The sequence below is a fragment of the Cenococcum geophilum genome (genome assembly GCF_001692895.1).
Source record: "Cenococcum geophilum 1.58 unplaced genomic scaffold K441scaffold_10, whole genome shotgun sequence".
In the NCBI taxonomy this organism is placed as follows: Eukaryota; Fungi; Ascomycota; class Dothideomycetes; order Gloniales; family Gloniaceae; genus Cenococcum; species Cenococcum geophilum.
The window spans coordinates 2,093,490-2,110,913 of record NW_027137568.1 but is presented as its reverse complement, the minus strand read 5'-3'; the positions used below and the strand labels follow the sequence as shown (position 1 = coordinate 2,110,913).

At 37.6% G+C, this 17,424-nt stretch overlaps 2 protein-coding genes across 2 annotated transcripts; both read left to right on the top strand.

Annotated features, from left to right (window-relative positions):
• Window positions 1-8,747: 8,747 nt before the first annotated feature.
• Window positions 8,748-9,917, top strand: K441DRAFT_17255 (uncharacterized protein). The gene has a single exon (XM_067640325.1). It carries the CDS (start codon window positions 8,795-8,797, stop codon window positions 9,671-9,673), a length of 879 nt encoding a protein of 292 aa, XP_067506791.1. The 5' UTR covers window positions 8,748-8,794; the 3' UTR covers window positions 9,674-9,917.
• Window positions 9,918-10,397: 480 nt separating this feature from the next.
• K441DRAFT_656011 (uncharacterized protein) lies at window positions 10,398-11,104 on the top strand. Its single transcript, XM_067647944.1, has 2 exons — window positions 10,398-10,818; window positions 10,884-11,104. The coding sequence occupies exons 1-2, from the start codon at window positions 10,531-10,533 to the stop codon at window positions 11,040-11,042; spliced, it is 447 nt and encodes a 148-aa protein (XP_067506790.1). The 5' UTR covers window positions 10,398-10,530; the 3' UTR covers window positions 11,043-11,104.
• The last annotated feature ends 6,320 nt before the right edge of the window (window positions 11,105-17,424 follow it).

Below are 17,424 nucleotides of genomic sequence, written 5' to 3'. Positions count from 1 at the left end.
GTATATTAAAAATAGCTTAAGGAGTACAATTTTTCCTAGCTATGGAGGTAGCTATATCTTTAGTAGTAAAGCGTTAAAAGGAGTTATTATAGTTAGTAAGAGAGATAAAGTAATAGCGGCGGCGGTAAGTAATAGAGAAAGGGGGTAAAGCCCTAGAATAAGATTTAAACGTATTTATTTCTTTATAATAATAAAGATAATAATATTATAGAGCTTTATAAGGCTATTAAAGAAGACTATAATTATTAGTAATATATTGTAAATATAATCCGAATAAATATATGCACTTTTTATTACCTAAATCTTAGTAGTAAATAGCTTTTTAATAATACTAACGGGTATAAAAGTAAGGCTATAAGCCTTTTTTATATAGGTATATAAGACGCTAGTGGTTTAAAAATACTTCTAAACATATTCTAAATATATTAGCTATTATAGTTCTATAAGAAAAGTATATCTAAACGCGTTATAAATATATTTATAATATACCTTATAACCCATATCTAAGTCTCCCAGTTAAGCCCTATAAAAGATTTTACTATACTTAACAATAACTTTTAGTAAGCACTATACTATTCTATAACTAATTAAAACATATTTTTAATATTTTTAAAAGTATATAACGTAAGGGATAGGATTATAACGGTTTAGAATATTAAAACTACGCATAAACGAAATTTGTTAAGAATCTCTATAACTATACTAACCGTTATAACCCTATTACTTACATTAGTTATTTACTATAATTACTTATCTATCTATCGCAGTCACGTAAGGGGATATTTTAATTTTTGTATAATTGGGAGGCGTAGGGCTATAAGGTCGCTCTAGGGCTAGTTTTTAGCAGTTTTGCTAGTTTCTAGCACTTAAATCTGCTAAGGATTTGCCCTAAAGCGGCTAGATGTCCCTAGCCGCAAGCCTATAGCTACAAGACTATCTAACTATAGTAGTTACATTAAGGCTAGCTCTTAGTGGTTTTGCTAGTTCCTAGCACCTACTAAAGAATTGCCTTAAAGCGCTATCTATATATAATGTATACTAAGTATAAGGGGTGGCGGGTAAAGAAAGCGAATTAGCTATATAGTGACTGTATTTAATATTCGCGAATATTATAGGAGGTTTTAGTATTATGCGTTACTAAGGTAGATACTGCTAAGCAATATATAGACGCTAGTATCTATCTATCGCAGTTATATAAGGGGATATTTTAATTTTTATATAATTATTAGGCGTAGGGCTATAAGGTCGCTCTAGGGCTAGTTTTTAGCAGTTTTACTAGTTCCTAGCACTTAAATCTGCTAAGGATTTGCCCTAAAGCGGCTAGATATCCCTAAGCGAAGCTCCTACGCCTAACAAGACATTACCGCATTCTGCTATATTTTGCCATATTATTATATTCTGCCAAATTCTGCTAAGTTCTGCTATATTATTATATTCTGCTATATTCTGCTAACCCTAAGTTATAAGCTAACTAATTAGGATTTTTTATACCTGGTATAGAAAATTGCTATTAGCTCGCTTACCACTAGCGCCTTAGCGGCCCTCTTAATATCTTAACCTACTACCTAGTAATTCTTACGCTAAGAGCGGTATACTACATTAGAAGTAAGAGTTAAGGCGATAGAGGTTAGTGGTCTTAGTTTTAATATATAGGCGAAAGGCTTCTAATAACTACTAACCTAGCTACTGAATTTACTAATATAAACACCCTAAATCTTTAGCGAACTAGACAGCGCCCTAGCGGAAGGAGTAGTTTAAGTAACTACTTAGGTTAATCCCAGCAGCTACTAGATGGGAGGAAAGGATCTTGCGAACCCCTAAAGAGGTAAAGGGTTTACTATTAAGACTAAATAAGGGAGAGTTAAGGGGTTAAGGGTCCCTATTAAACAGCTTTATTATAGTAGTAACTGGGTATAATAGGCCGCCTACCACCGCAATGGCGACGTTAACGCCCTAATATTACTTATTGGCTTTGCTTTAGTTAAGGCGGAATATTATCCCACTAGGCGTAAAGGTAATATTGTGTTAAGTAGCCTTTTTCGCTAGGAAGGTCGTTCGGTTCTTAAGCTCCGCCATAGTATATATAATCTCGCCTATCTATAGAAATCTAGCAAATATAAGGGTAAATATAGTATTAGTGTTAATATCTAGTAGCAATGGGCCGTGTATTACTACGAAGGCCGACGGCTTTGAAAACGGTCCAATTTTTTAAGCGAGTATTTTGCGTATTCTAGGCCCGCGATAACAAATAAATAGCAATTGCGCCTTGAATTTAACTATCGTAAAATTCTAGGGAATAACTAATCTGCTTCTTCTCTATCATATAATACTTTAATTAAGAGTTTTGGGTGTTGGGTTAAAATTGCATACGAATTCCAAAAGGTAGAGATTTTGGTGTTCCTTACGTTTTAGCAGATGGACCGTTTTCAAAGCCGTCGGCCTTCGTACCTAGGCTAGAATATCCCTAGTAATAGGTTACTTATCCTTTTTTACTAAGGGAGAGATAATAGCTGCTCTAGTAAGTAATCGGTGTACTATAGGATTCTTAAATACTGTAATTAAGATGCCGTAATCTACGTGGCGTAAGTAAATTACAGAGATATAGGCTTGTAAGGTTTTGGCCTTAAGCCTATTTATCTATGGCTAGGAGGTACTAAACGTATAGCGGGTAATCCATTCGCCTAGTTTACGCGGCTTTACTAGGTAGGGGGAGACTCCTTTAAGTGCGCAGTATAACTCCCAGCTGTTAACTACTAAGGAATAGTCCCTATAGGTTACTAGCGTAAGGCCGTTTTAAAGAAGAAGCGCGTAGAGGTCGGATGGCGCGTTAATATTATCTTTAAAGTTTATAGGCGGTTGTAAGTAGTCTATTAGGTTTACGGCACTTATTAAAAACTTATTAGCTTTAGTAGTAATAAATTAAGGGCCTAGTATGGGTAGAACTAATATATAGCCGCGGCCTAGAATTAAGATAGTATATTAGCTAAGCTATTTAAATCACCTAGGATCCACTTCGCGGATATTATAATATCGTAAGCTATAGTAGCTAGCATAATCTTACGGAGCGATTTATTTGCTATACTACGGATAACGGTTTTTTAATGCCCTAGTAAACCACTATACTATTAGTATAAATAAATAGCGCGCTATACTGCTAGTTAGTAGACTATAGATTAAATACGTAAGTAATAGCATGCATCTCTTTTAGATTAATATAGTCTATTTATTAACTAGGCTTAGGCAATATACTAAACGCCTAAGATTAAGGGAGGTTGGCTGTGTACTACTACCAGTTATCCTTATATTTAAATTCCTTAAAAAAGTAAAAGCCGCTAAACCGAAACTGGGTAGAGGCGTTAGTAAAGAGATAAATATAGGTACGCTTAACGTTGTTAAAGAATAATACCTTATTACTTATAGTAAGTAGGTTAAGCTAGATATATAAGTCACTTTATAACTTAGTGCTAAATTACCTAGGTTTATACTTATTTGCTAAAGTCTTTAGCTAAGCAGTAATAAAGATCTAGAGGAATCTAGAGTAAGATTAACTAAGTTTAATTACGTAGGCGCACTATTTAAGGTAGCCCGTAAGCTGCTAGGCTTAAAGGAACAATAATAAGCTGTATTAAAGTGCGGTAGTGACTTTCTTAATAGTATATAATTATTTCTGTGGTAATAATTGCGTTTACATTTATATGGTATTAATAGTATATCCTAAAACTTTAATAATAGTTCCTGCTATATTTTTAGAGCTATTTTAAGGGATACCTAGGGAGTTAGTAATAGAGATATAAGTCTGGGTAATAGCCGCTAAGTCATTCAGGTTAGTAAGGATAAAGATAAAGTTATCTAGGTAGTATTTTACCTTATAAGGCAGTTATAAATAGAGTATCTAGTATAGGCCTTTCGCAAAGAGGTTAAATATAAGCGGCGCAGTTTAAAGACTAAAGGATAGGCAGTATTTCTAGTAAGCAATACCTTTCTAGGAGAAGCCTATTAATATTCTTACCCTATAAGATAGGGGGACTATATAAAACGCGTCTTTAATATCTCTTTTAAGCAGTAGATATCTACAACCTGCAGAAATAATATGGGCTTAAATAGCGGTAACTATAGTATATACTAGTGCTCTATATTCTTCTAGGATTGCGTTATTAACTAAAGATACTAGTAGAAAGGAGAGATTGTAAATTTAGCGGTATTCTCTATCCGATTTTAGCACTAGGCTAAGAGGTAAGACTATAATAGGCCCTATCGCGATTCTAATATATCCTTTTTTAAGGTCTAATATTATCTTCTTAGAGATAAGGTTGGCGTTATCCTAAAAGGAGTTATAGTTCCTATAAGATCTTAGGGTAAGGATAAATTTGGCTCCTATCTCGCAGCTATAGGTTAGGATGCCTACTAAGATAGCTAGTAGATTACCTAGGTAGTTAGATAAAAGGGAGTGCCACGCTAAAATCCTTAGGGGCGATAAAGAGTAGTAGAGAGCCTTTGCCTCTATAAAGGTAGGGAATAATAGTAACGTATTAGGCCTAGGTCCTAGGCATATAATTAAAGTTGGTATTATTATTAGGCTAGACCTCCTACTTTATAAGGTTCGCCTTACTATTCCTAGGCACAAGCTTTAGATAATGCAGTATAATTTTTACTACACTTTAAGCACTTATGCGGGTATTTGCAAGCTATATTATTATAGCCTCTACTATTAAACCTACGGCAGGTATTAGAGGTATAGGAAATATCTAACCTAGGTCTCTTTAAGGCGGCAAAGCTGATAGTACTAAATATTATAAGGTATAGCGCTGTATACTAGGCTGGCATTTGCCAATTAGCGGGCTCTAGTTAGCCATTAGTTATTATAAAGGTATAATAGTTAAGTGCTAAATTAAGTATACAACCTACTTAGATATACTGGGTTAATAAGGTACAAATTATATTTATCTAAAGAAGTATACTAGTAATAACTACGTAGTTAGTAAAACCTTTAAACCAGACGCCTTTATCTATAAATAGCTTTCTATCTACCTTTGCCTTCCTTATAACTAGAGTACTATTCTTAATTTATATCTTATTAGCGATCTTAATTTAAGCGGTATAGACTTAAAGATAGGTAAGGTTTACTGGGTTAAAGGTACCCTTAAAAATATCTAGGTAATCCCTTTTTATAACGCCAGGAAGGCGGAGTTTAAGTAATTTTATACTAGGAGGGAGAGGCTTACTAAGGATATTAGCTGTAGTAGCTGTTATAGTGGCCTATAAGGCCGAGGCGGCTAGGCCTAACTATAATTAAGCCATTTAAGCTAGGTGGTATTTATACTAGCGAGCCTCCTCTACTAGGCGGGCTTTGCGCTCTTTCTTATACTTCTAAATCTCCCTTTTATCTTAGGCTTGTTCCCTTTACTCTTTAGTAATTTCGCGCTCTTCTACGGCAGCGGCGCATATATTAGCCTTAGACGGCATTATAGGACTAGTAGAGGAGGGTATAGCGGTTGTAGATAATAGTATAGTTAAGGTAGGTTGTCTAGATAGGTTTACTTATTAGGATTATATACGCGTACAAATCTCCTAGTTAGTTATAAGCGGTAATAGCGTTATAAAAGAATTCTTAAATAAATAGATAATAAATATATAATAAATATTAATAAGTTTAGTGATATTAAAAGCGAATTAGCCACGTAGTGACTGCGTTTAATATTCGCGAATATTGTAGGAGGTCTTAGCATTATACGTTGCTAAGGTAGATGCTGCCAAGTAATATATAGACGCTAGTATATATAGTTAGTGGCAACTATTACGGCACTGTTACAGACCCTAGTTAGGGGCTTAGCTAAGCCTTAGCGCCATATATATAGACATGTCCTTTTCTTAGCCTTCCTCTAATCCTTGTCTTAAAATTCTAGTTTACTTGCTACTAATAGATTCTGTTCTTTTGACTAAGCCTTTATAGCAACTAACGTAGTTCCCTAGTAAGCTGGCCACCCTAGCGAGCTTGCCGCCTCAAAAACTCACCAAAAATTAGAGATTTTATACTTTAATATCTTAATAACCACTTAATAATAAATTCTAATAATTTAGATTTAGACTTTCATATACGCTCTGCAGCTTCTATTAAAGTTATATAATAATTAGTTAAGTAGTTTTTAAGATACTATAATTTAAGAGCCAAAATAAAGCTAAATTACTATATTTTAAAAACCACTTAACTAATTACTATATAACTTTAATAGAAGCTATAAAGCGTATATAAAAGTCTAATTCTAAATTATTAGAATTTATTATTAAGTGGTTGTTAAGATATTAAAGTATGAAATCTCTAATTTTTAGTAAGTTTTTGAGGTGGCCAGCTCGCTAGGGTGGCCAGCTTACTAGGGAACTACGTTAAGTAAGATTAAATGCGTATACTAAATTTGAAATGTTGGAGCGCTTGCTAAAGGGGGGCAGAAGCTAGTCGTGCACTTGCTAAAAGGGGTAGTATTTTAGTGTTCTAAACTATTCTTGCAGCAAGCCCAACTAGGAAGGCGGTAGTAGCCAACCGTTATAACTATGCCGACTATTCTAACCCTATCCTATATATTACCTTATTTATTATCAGCGTGGTTTTTAATAAGCAGCTAATAAAATATTAGCATTTGCCAATATTTGCAGTGTCAATATTTAAATATTGGCAATAATTTAGATAAAATTATTATAATAGAAATATACTTATTTTAGAATAAAGATTATATAAATTATTGGCATAGATTGGCAGTTTTATAATATATTCTGGCGTGTAGAAGTATTTACATACTACAAAATGTCTTAACACGCGCTCCCCTACCAAAATTAAATATTAACTACCCCTAATTATACCACAACCATACGTAATTAAAGCTCTATATCTCTAATATAGCCTCTTTACTCTGCTATCTACGTTATCTATAAGTAGCTAGTTATATAATAGCTTTATGGTGGCGCAGTAAAAGGGTAGTTAGATTTTTTGCGACCGTAAAGCTCTGCAAAAGCTCTGCAAAAGCTCTGCACGAAGCTCTACTTAAAGCTCTACTTAGAGCTCTACTCGAAGCTCTGCTTAAAGCTCTACTAACACGCAGCACTAATATACTAGGAAGGTTCTACAATCGGCCGTACGAACGCCCATACGATTAGTCGCCATACGATCGTCTCTACGAACGGCTCTATAAATGTCGCACGATTGCCCGTACGAACGCCTACATAATTAATCGATTAATTAATTAATTACCTATACGAACGCCCGTACGAACGCCTATACGATTAATTAATTAAACGTCCATATAATTGCCCATATAATCGTCTATACGAACGTCTCTACAAATGTCTACATAAACGCCTGCACGAATGCCTATACAAAGCTCTGCTTAAAGCTCTATATAAAGCCCTTTACAAGGCCTTTAAAAACAAGCCTAAATATAAGGTCTATATAGAGAAGCTCTATCAAAGCTCTACTTAAAGCTCTAACCAAGCTCTTCTCAAAGCTCTGCTCGAAACTCTACTCGAAGCTCTATTAAAACTCTGCTCGAAGCTCTATCGAAGCTCTGCTCAAAGCTTTATATAAGGCTCTACTTAAAGCCCTATCGAAGCTCTGCTCAAAGCTCTACACGAGGCTCTACTTAAAGCCCTATTAAAGCTCCACTTGAAGCTCTGCTCAAAGCTCTGCTCAAAGCTCTACTCGAAGCTCTATTAAGGCTCTGCACGGAGCTCTACTTAAGCTCTGCTCAAAAGCTCTACGCGAGGCTCTGCTCGAAGCCCTACACGACACTCCACTCTAAGCTCTACTAACACGCAGCACTAATATACTAGGAAGACTCTATAATCGTCTATACGAGCGGCTCTACAATTAATTGCCTACACGAACGCCTATATGAACGTCTGCACGTCTAGATATCTATACGTCTACACACCTGCACGCCGCACGTGGTTCTGCAGAAGGCTCTGCGCGAATCTCTGCACGAAGCTCTACTAGACCTCTACACGAGGCTCTACCTAAAGCTTACACCCTACTGCGCAGCACGACGGAGGGATAGGATTTGCGAAGCAAATCCCTACTAACTAGTATCTATAGGTTAAAAGTCTTCTTTTACTAGCAGTTTAATAACTCCTCTATATTAAGAGAGTNTAATATAGGTNTAAAAAGGAATAAGTCTGCTTTAGAAGCCATAATATTTAATAATTTATCCGTACGATATTGCAGTTAAAATTTTATGATGGGGTGCCAAGAAGATCTGCAAATATTGCAAATATGGCCAATACTCGCCAATACTCGCCAATATTGATTAGTAACAATATTGATCAATCTGATTGACAATATTGATATTGAAAACCACGCTGTTTATTATCCTATTCCTAGTTTTCTTAAAGAAAGGGTAGCCTATAAGCTTACCTAGTTTAAGGTATCTCTTAAAGGAACCCCATTATAATTAGAATATATTAGAATAATATTTAAATCTTACTTTAAAATCCTGTTTAAAATATATTAAGATTTACCTACACTATCTCTTAACGCTTTTACTATAGCCATATTACTTTTATAACGTATTTAGATAATATACGTTAATTAATTTAATATATTTAAAACGTATTTTAATAGTAGGCGTTAATTTAAAAGCCGTTGCGAAGTAGTTGTAGAGGTGTGACAGACGAGGTTAACTTTTTTGGTGGCCAAATTAAGCGAGCATTAGCGAGTTTTTAGCGTGGCGAGGTGAAGTGAAGCCTCCTCAATTCCTTCCTTCCTAAATGAACGCCAGATACCGTCTTCTGGAAATTCTAGCTCATCATCATGACTTCTTCAGCTTCACCAACTAAACCACCAGTGTTCGAGCTCGGCACGGCTCTTGAAATTCCACCCGCCGCAGGACTCGAGCAAAACCAACTGCCATTCAGCATTGCCAATTTCAAAAAGGCCGTTACAGACCGTCTACAAGCTCTAGACGGTGGTGATGACACGCAGCTGTGGATCGTTTTTTCGGACTTCGACTGTTCAAAGCTAAAGTACATCGACAGACTTCGTTACCCAACTCGTTTGCAGCTTGATGGCAGTAAATTGATTGTAAAGATGGTGGGCCCAGTGCACGAATTAATGCATGGCAACCTAATACAATTGATACACAGAGACATGTGGCGCATGGGTCTTGAGCCTATTCGCGATTACGTTGTCCTTGGATCAACCCGGTACCAACATCGCTCAAACAATTCATTCAAAGAACCCGATAGCGCATTAGCACCTACCACTTCCTCAGATTGGCCCTCCTTAGTTATCGAGGCTGGTTGGGCAGAGACTTTAGCGCGTCTGCATATTGACGCGCAGTGGTGGCTCTCTGCCCAGGTGCCCCCGAATAATACTACTGCTTTGGTAATTCTGGTCTCATTCACAAAATCTCAACGTACCTTTCGCCTTGAAAAATACGAGCTTGTCACCGTCGCTCATAGCGTCGTGACGAGGTCTGCGCCACTAGGAGTCCGACATCTCGCGCAGTGTACAGCAGTTACGACGATTGACATTAGGTCAACGCCCCCGATCATCACTGGTGCACCATTTGTATTGCCTTTCGCCGGGATCATGCGACGCACTCCAATACCCCCAGAGCGGAACGTCTCAATAAGCGCGGTCGAACTAGAAGCATGGGCTATGACCATAGCCAGACTTCGGAACCTTTGAGATGGCATAGGAAGGGTGAGGGTGAGAGGCTGGCGTCGTGTGGAGGAGCGCTTGTTGTACATATCTCTCTAGCCTTCTATGAGGGAGTTTCTGAATGCGACATAATCAATGAGATAGAATGGTGGGAGAAGCATAATCCAGAAGCTTGCCGATTCGAGTGTCGGAAATGTACTAGGTAATTAAGGTATAATTATATAATTAATATAATCAATCAGAATACAGAATACAGGATTCAAGATTCTGAAAACTGAAAACTGAAGGTCTTGATGTCCAAGTTGCTGATTATGTCTCCCTTTCAATAGTCCAGATGCGTGGAAATGCAACGGAGTCACTCTTGACGGCCAATTCATAGATCTTCCCGCCTTTTCGTCCAAGTGGACTGGCTGTCAGATGCCACGCACAACCATAAACTAACTGCTGCAGCTTTACAGCTCGTGATCGAGGCTTTTGACAGAGCGCCCTTTGTCGCCAAGAGTGGTGCTCGAGGAATCAATCTCCACATAGATGCTGGTCCGAACAGCATCATGAAGTTACGTTCTACAACCTGGGGGGATACGCTGAGCAAAGTACATAGCTGGCCTGAGAAAAATGTCAATTTTTACAACAGTGGAACCGACAAAAACGGGCAATGGATCGAGCCTGACAAAATCAAGGACAATCCCATAAATGGATTTATGAAGACGGATCGAGCGCGGATTTTTCGGTATTTTCTTTGCGTGCATCAGCTCAACATCAACATCACTCGTTACATCAGTCCAACCTTCATAGGGAAGGCGCGGGCTCCGATCCCAAACAGTGACTTTCCGATCAGCTGGGGTTCTCAAGTATTCACCGGCATTAATTGGGCAGTGAATGCGATGCATGAGCCCGGCCATTGCTTGGGCCTCAATCATGGGGGAGACCAGGTTAATGCTGCCGACACGTTCAACAACAAGCCAAATTACCTCAGCATTATGAATTACAACTTCTCTGTGAACGGATTACAGAGGAATGGTATCATTGGAATCGTCGACTACTCCGGACAAGCTTTGCCCTCCCTCAATCCCACCAGTCTTAATGAACCGGCCGGCTTGGGCCCTCTCGCAGCTTTGCAAGGAACGGTACACTGGAGTGCAAGTCGTGGAACCCGAATTCCAGTAGTCGACGTGAGTCAGCCTATCAACTGGAATGATGATACGAACAGCTGGGAACCAAGATACTAATGATACAGGCATCACCTACGACGTCACCGGCAACAACAACTACGCTGTTCTCAACGGATACAACGATTGGGCCAACATCAAATTCAGGGGAGGATTTCTTGGAACACTGGGAGGGCCAGGTTCCGCAACCACACTCGGCAATATGGGAATTGAGGAAAAGCCTCTAGAGGAGATCCTCGCGGTCCGATTGCCTGACAATCTCGTCCCACCGATTACGACCGCCTCCGCCGTGCCTCCATTGAATAGTGCAGGCTAGAATAACACCAATGTCTTGGTGTCTCTGACAGCAACTGACGATATCAGCGGAGTGGGCAAGACCGAAACCTCTCTTGACGGCGGCGCGACCTGGACGGAGTACATTTCAAGCGTCCCAGTCACCACTGAAGAACCTACAGCTCTCCTATACCGCTCTTGGGGTCGTGCTAGGAATGTCGAGGTGCCCAAATCCTAGCTTATCAAGATCGACAGGACTCCCCCAGAAGCCTGCATCTTCTACGAAGCCGAGGACCATCTGATTGTAATCATCGCAGAAGACAACTTGTCCGGCCTAGTAAACAACAACAGCACGATTCAAGCAAGCGACGTCAGCGCGATCAACTGGACCAGCCATGGCTCGGATGTGGCCGAGTCTCGCCGCTATTCCGTCAGCGATGTGGCGGGTAACACGCTTGACCTGTGTCTGAATGTCCGCTGTCAGCTGGACGAATACGAAGTTGTGGTGCAGAGGATCCTTTACAATGGCAAAGAACTTCGAAAGATTCCTTTGATACGCAATACGATTACCTTTCGCCGGCTGAGGGGTGTGAATGGGTGCACGAGGCCGCTGTTGGGTGTGGTGCAGCAGGTTAGCCTTGGTGCTGGGAAGGAGAGACGTACTGTGAGAACTGTATGGGATGTTTACATGGGGACTCTAGGTTGTGGAGATGGAGGGGGGAGTCTTGCTGTGGTAATGAGAAAGAGGGCGAAGAGGCTTGTGAAAGTACGTGTGGTTTGAGATGTCTTGTGGTGTTTACTCACGATGGAGAATTGGGTGAGAAGGTAGAGTGATATGCTGCTCTCTGCGCTGCTACCCAAAAGCCTTCGGCGATCGCGATCTTAGAGTTATATAAACCTCGCTTTGCAATTCCCTACGCTCTAGATGCTTCGGATTAATCATTTAATCCCTAAGATACCCGTTTAAGAAAAAGGAATAGACACCAGGTCTAGCATAGTTTTACCTCTACGGCACTTAGTTCCAAGAAAAGGAAAGAGGTACTTACCATTATTATAAACCAACTCAAGTTTTTAAGACCGGATATGTCTGAACCGAAAAGCGTAATAAGGGGATAACTCGGATATATAAGCTGGTTTCGCCCGATTTAAGTATATATACACGTTTACCTTCTACACGCCCCATTTTCTGCCTTAGCCTTTTCTATACAGCATTTATTGCCTATATCTATACTCTTGCCGCCTTAAGGCCTTTACCAATTGCTTTCTGCAGCTACGCCCTATTAGGCTTTCCTTCCTCTACATACTAACATATAGTAATACCCCAACTTACGGCAAAAGCATTAACGCCAATAATCCACTATCTACTGGCAATGACGACGGCTTAAAGGCCTACTCTAACAACATTAAATACCCCCCCTTCCTTTTCCTCTATATATTCTATATCCCTATAAAAAGGATAAGCAACCAACTTATTTATAGCCCTATATCTTAAGTTATAAGCATGCTAGCAGTTACAATTACTCTAGGACTGTTTTGGAACGCTCCCCTAGCCTATTAGACTTAATTAACTTGCTTTCTTCCCGGATTATTAGCTTAATATCTTTATTAATAAAATCCGCCTTATTAGTAGTTAGAGAAACTTGTCCTTATATCCTCGCCAGAGGCCTAGAAAAGTGTCCCCCTACGCTAGCTATAGAGCTTAATAATTTGGGCTCTTTAGGTCTTACTACTACCAGCTATTTTAGCTAGGGTTCTTAAACACAATTAGGTAGATAGTAATAATATAATATATATTGCCTCTAATGTATTAAGTCATCTTTACTTATTTGACTTAGACGCAGTTTATACTATTTATAAGTAAAAGAGGAGCATAGAATTAATGCAAGACGTCCCTAATTCTGGTGACTATAATAAATTATTAAATGGAAATAAGCATATACATTTCAATATAGATTTAGTGTAGGTGTATTAACCAATCTACTATACAGTGTCTCTACTAATTTAACCTTAGTAATAATTAAATTTGTATAAACTTGAGTTGTATATATATATTAAAGAGCATAGCATAAAGGATATTAGATTTTAGGAATCCGCTGTGTAATTAGTTATAGTATCTATTATATAGATTGTTTAGCATTATATTTTAGTATATAAGTCTATCTCTATATCTTTATATTCCCTATAATAAGCTATATCGGACTAGGGTATTAAGTGTCTTAGTAAAATGGTAGCTTGCTTTTAATATATATAAAAAAGGAAAGAGTTAGCCGGCTTAGCATATAATTATACTTAATATTAAATAGTATTAAATTTAGATATAATAAAGAGCTCCTTACCCTTAGATTTATTCTATTAGGTTAAGTAACACCCTATTAGCTCTAATAGAAAATAGAAACCACTCTTTCTCTTTAATAGTTTCCTAGCCTTTATACCTCTAATAGAATATCTTTAGAATCCTCTTTAATATATATTGCTCCTATAGGGGTTCCTATAGGTTTAGGCCAGTGTTATTAATAGTTAGGTTACTCTTTAGATTAGTTCCGTTTAACTAAAATCTTAAAAGTAACTAGTTCGTCGATTTTATTAGCTAAATTTAGACCAGTTATTAGATATTTTAATAAACCGGTTATCTAATAAAACCAGATAGCTCTGGCTATTATATAAAAACAAGCCTTTGCATAAGCCTTTATATAAGCCCTTACTAAAGTAAGTAAGAAAGAAAAAGAAGGTGTAGTAAGCTAAGGGTTAGGCTGCTACTATACTAGGCGGTCTAAAGAAGTAAAATACTTAAGGAGAAGCGTATATCTATAGATGTTAGCGCAATGTGCATAAGAGATATAGCTTAATAACTTACACTAGGCTAAAGGGTATTCTCTACTACGTTAAGGCTTTTAAAAAGAGATTATAAATATAGGTATTATTAATAAGATAATAATTATCGCGATCTTGCTAAATATAGTTACTAAACTAATTAGTACGCCAAACGGCGCTAGCAGTATAGTAATAACGAGATAAATAATTAAGGTATAATATACTGGTTTTAGCCCTAAGTTTAAGAAGAATATATAATTACTAAATATTTAAAACCGCTTTTTACGTTTCACGGTATTTTAGAGACGCTAGCAAAACCGATAAATAAGGTAGATACGCGGCTATAGACTATTAGGCGGTATAATATACTTATTATCTACATATTTGCATAGTACTAGACCTTTAGATCCTTAAATAACCATAATATACATTTAGTGGCCCCATCTATATATATAGTAAGATTTATAAGATTATCTTGTTGATTTAAGTATAAAGTCTCTAGATATCTAATTGTATAATTATAGCACCTGTCGTACTAACCGCGTGCCTACGCGTTCGGTACGTCAGGTACGCATTTACGCGTTTAGTATACTAACCACTCGCTTACGCGTCTGGTGCACTTATAAAGCACTAACTAATTAGGGGGAGGACGCATTAGTATATAGACTACGTAGTCTACCTTAATATAAGAGACAGTCACCATCATCTAAAAGAGCATACGATACTATACGTATTTCGTGCCCCTGGATCTAACTCACTTATGCCATTAAATTGGTACGAACACTAATTAGTAAGCGCGCACAGATTAGCAATCACTTAATACCTCCCCCCGAGCGATATATACGACAGCAACCACCTATTTAGACTCCTAGTACGACCTACTAAAAGGTTGGAAGTCGGGGATTGCGGACCTATCACCAACTCTATATACTTATTTAAGTCTTAGTACGGTTTACTAGAAGTTATAAACGCGAATATAGACCTATACGGAACCCCCTACCCTAACTTACCTTTAAACCTCAAACCCCTATCCTTAACCCCCTTTAAACCTCGAACCCCTATTCCTACTACACCCTCCCTTAGTACCCCTAACCCCCCTTTAGACCCCTTATAGAAACCTCTTACCCTTTTGCAAACCGCTACAGACCTATTAACCACCTTTACGGACCACTATAAGACCTTTTCCACCCGCTATAAACCACCTAATACTATATAGTATGGCAGATATTAATAAGCAAGTTAGCGAAGGTTAAAAGAAGTAGAGATAAGGAGTCGACGTTACGTCTATAAACGACGTTAACGACTATATTAGTTTTAAAATCCTTAAATATAGACACTTTAAGCTTATAAATGACGACCTATAGGAGTAATACTAGGAAGACTTTACGGACTTCATAGAAGCCATTTTTAAGGCCTGCAACCCTATTACTATCCGTAACCTATAAACCCTTTTACGTAACTAAGGTGTATAGGTTAAAAGGGATAAACGAGTTACTGTTATACGGTCTTTATATAATATAATATATAAGGAGGACTAAATAGAATGGACTAAAGAAGGAATCTTAGACTAGGTTAATGCTATAAATAAACTCTTTACTTCTCCTAAACTTAATAAGATCGCTAGCCTTATACCTAATATACTTGACCAAATTCGCCCTATAGAGACCTAAGCGGCTTTAAAACTAACCTTACTAGCTAAAATATACCCTACTCTTAAGCTACAGACTATAATACCCCTATAAACCAAAATACGGACCAAATTACCCCCATTATTTAAGTCATAGATCCGCAAGCCATATATCCGCAAACTATATATCCGCAAGCTATATATCCGCAAGCCTTAAATCCGCAAGTTATAGATCCGTAACCCACCTAAGTAAAGACCTACGGTAAGAAGCTAGCTAACCTAGCTAAGCTCTATAACAATAAATCTAAGTATAGCGGTAAAAATAACAACTTTAACTTTAAACTAACTATCTTTATAGACCTCTGTTAGAAGGCTAATATTCCTAAATAGAAGTTTAGCTAAGCCTACTCTACCATACTGCGCGGCCTAGTACTTAACCACTACTACACTAACCTTAAGAGCAACCCCCTTAGTGTTCCCTTTAATAAGCTATATAAAGCTACCCGTAACTACTTTAAAGGACTAGAATATAGGCGTAATATCCTTACCTAATAGAATGCAACTAAGCTACGGACCGTAATTAATAAGAACACTAAAAAATCGACTATAGAGTGCCTGTAAATTCTCATTAAAGACCTCCAGCACCTATAGTACGACCTTAACGCTAAGCTTTAAACAGACGACTTCCTATATAATAAACTTATTACGGCCTACTAGGAAGTAGAGCCCTATAAGTACGCCTACTATAAGCCTACAGATACCTTAGCTGGCCTTATTAATAATTTACGCTCCTCTATTATAATATATAAAGTCTTAAACCCACTAGGCAGCACTTAAGCCTTTATTACAAATATTTAATATCCGTAAACAGACTTAGACGTCTACTTTACGGACCGCCGCTACCGCTAGCAGTACCCATACCGACTAAGTCCTACTTGTAACCCCTATAGTAACCCCCGTATAAAAATATACCCCCATAGACAAACTAGCTAGAAGTGCTTTATATACGGTAAGGAAGGATATTAGTCTATAAGGCATACCTAGGAAGAACGTAACAAGTCTAGGAAGAGACTTAATAGCTATATTAACCAGTTTATTTTAGAATACAAAGGAAAGGAAGTAGAAGAGCCCCCTAATAAGTTAATAGAAGCCCTTATAATTAACTTTAACTTAGACGCTTAGGAATAAAAAACCTTAGAGACATTTTTAACTACTTTTAGACCTTTTACGGACAGCTAAGCCTTTAATATTACGACCGTATTAGCCAACCGTTGCTTTATACACTTAATTACGCCTAAAAACCACTCTATAAGTACCCCTATTATAGACTATAAATAGGACCTATTTACATATATTACTATAGAACGCTATACCCCTAAGGAATTTTACGGCGTTATAATTAACACAGGTGCCTCTAAGAAGTCTACTATAGGCTATAGACAATACCTCGTATATAGGACCACTATAAATAATAATACGGATATTAATATTACGCAAACTAGGGCCGTAAATATCTAATTCGGCATCGGCTTAACCGCATTAATTAAATTAGTTAAAGTTAAGACTCTAATTAGCCTAGTTAACTTCCACGTAGTAAAAGCGGACACCCCCTTCCTACTCTATCTTATAGATATGGATAGGTTATAGGTATACTATAATAATATTACGGACACCTTAATTGGCCCTATAACTGCCCTAGGAAGTAAGTATATTACCTTACTAATTATATAACAATTCAGACACCCATTCCTTATATAGGGAGAGACTCTATAGACGTATATTTAGGAATCCTTTAACTATTACCTATACTACCTTACTAGTACTAAGATCCACCGCCTATACCGCCGTTTTGGCTACCTATTAGCTAAAAAGCTATATAGAGTCCTTAAACGCTCTAG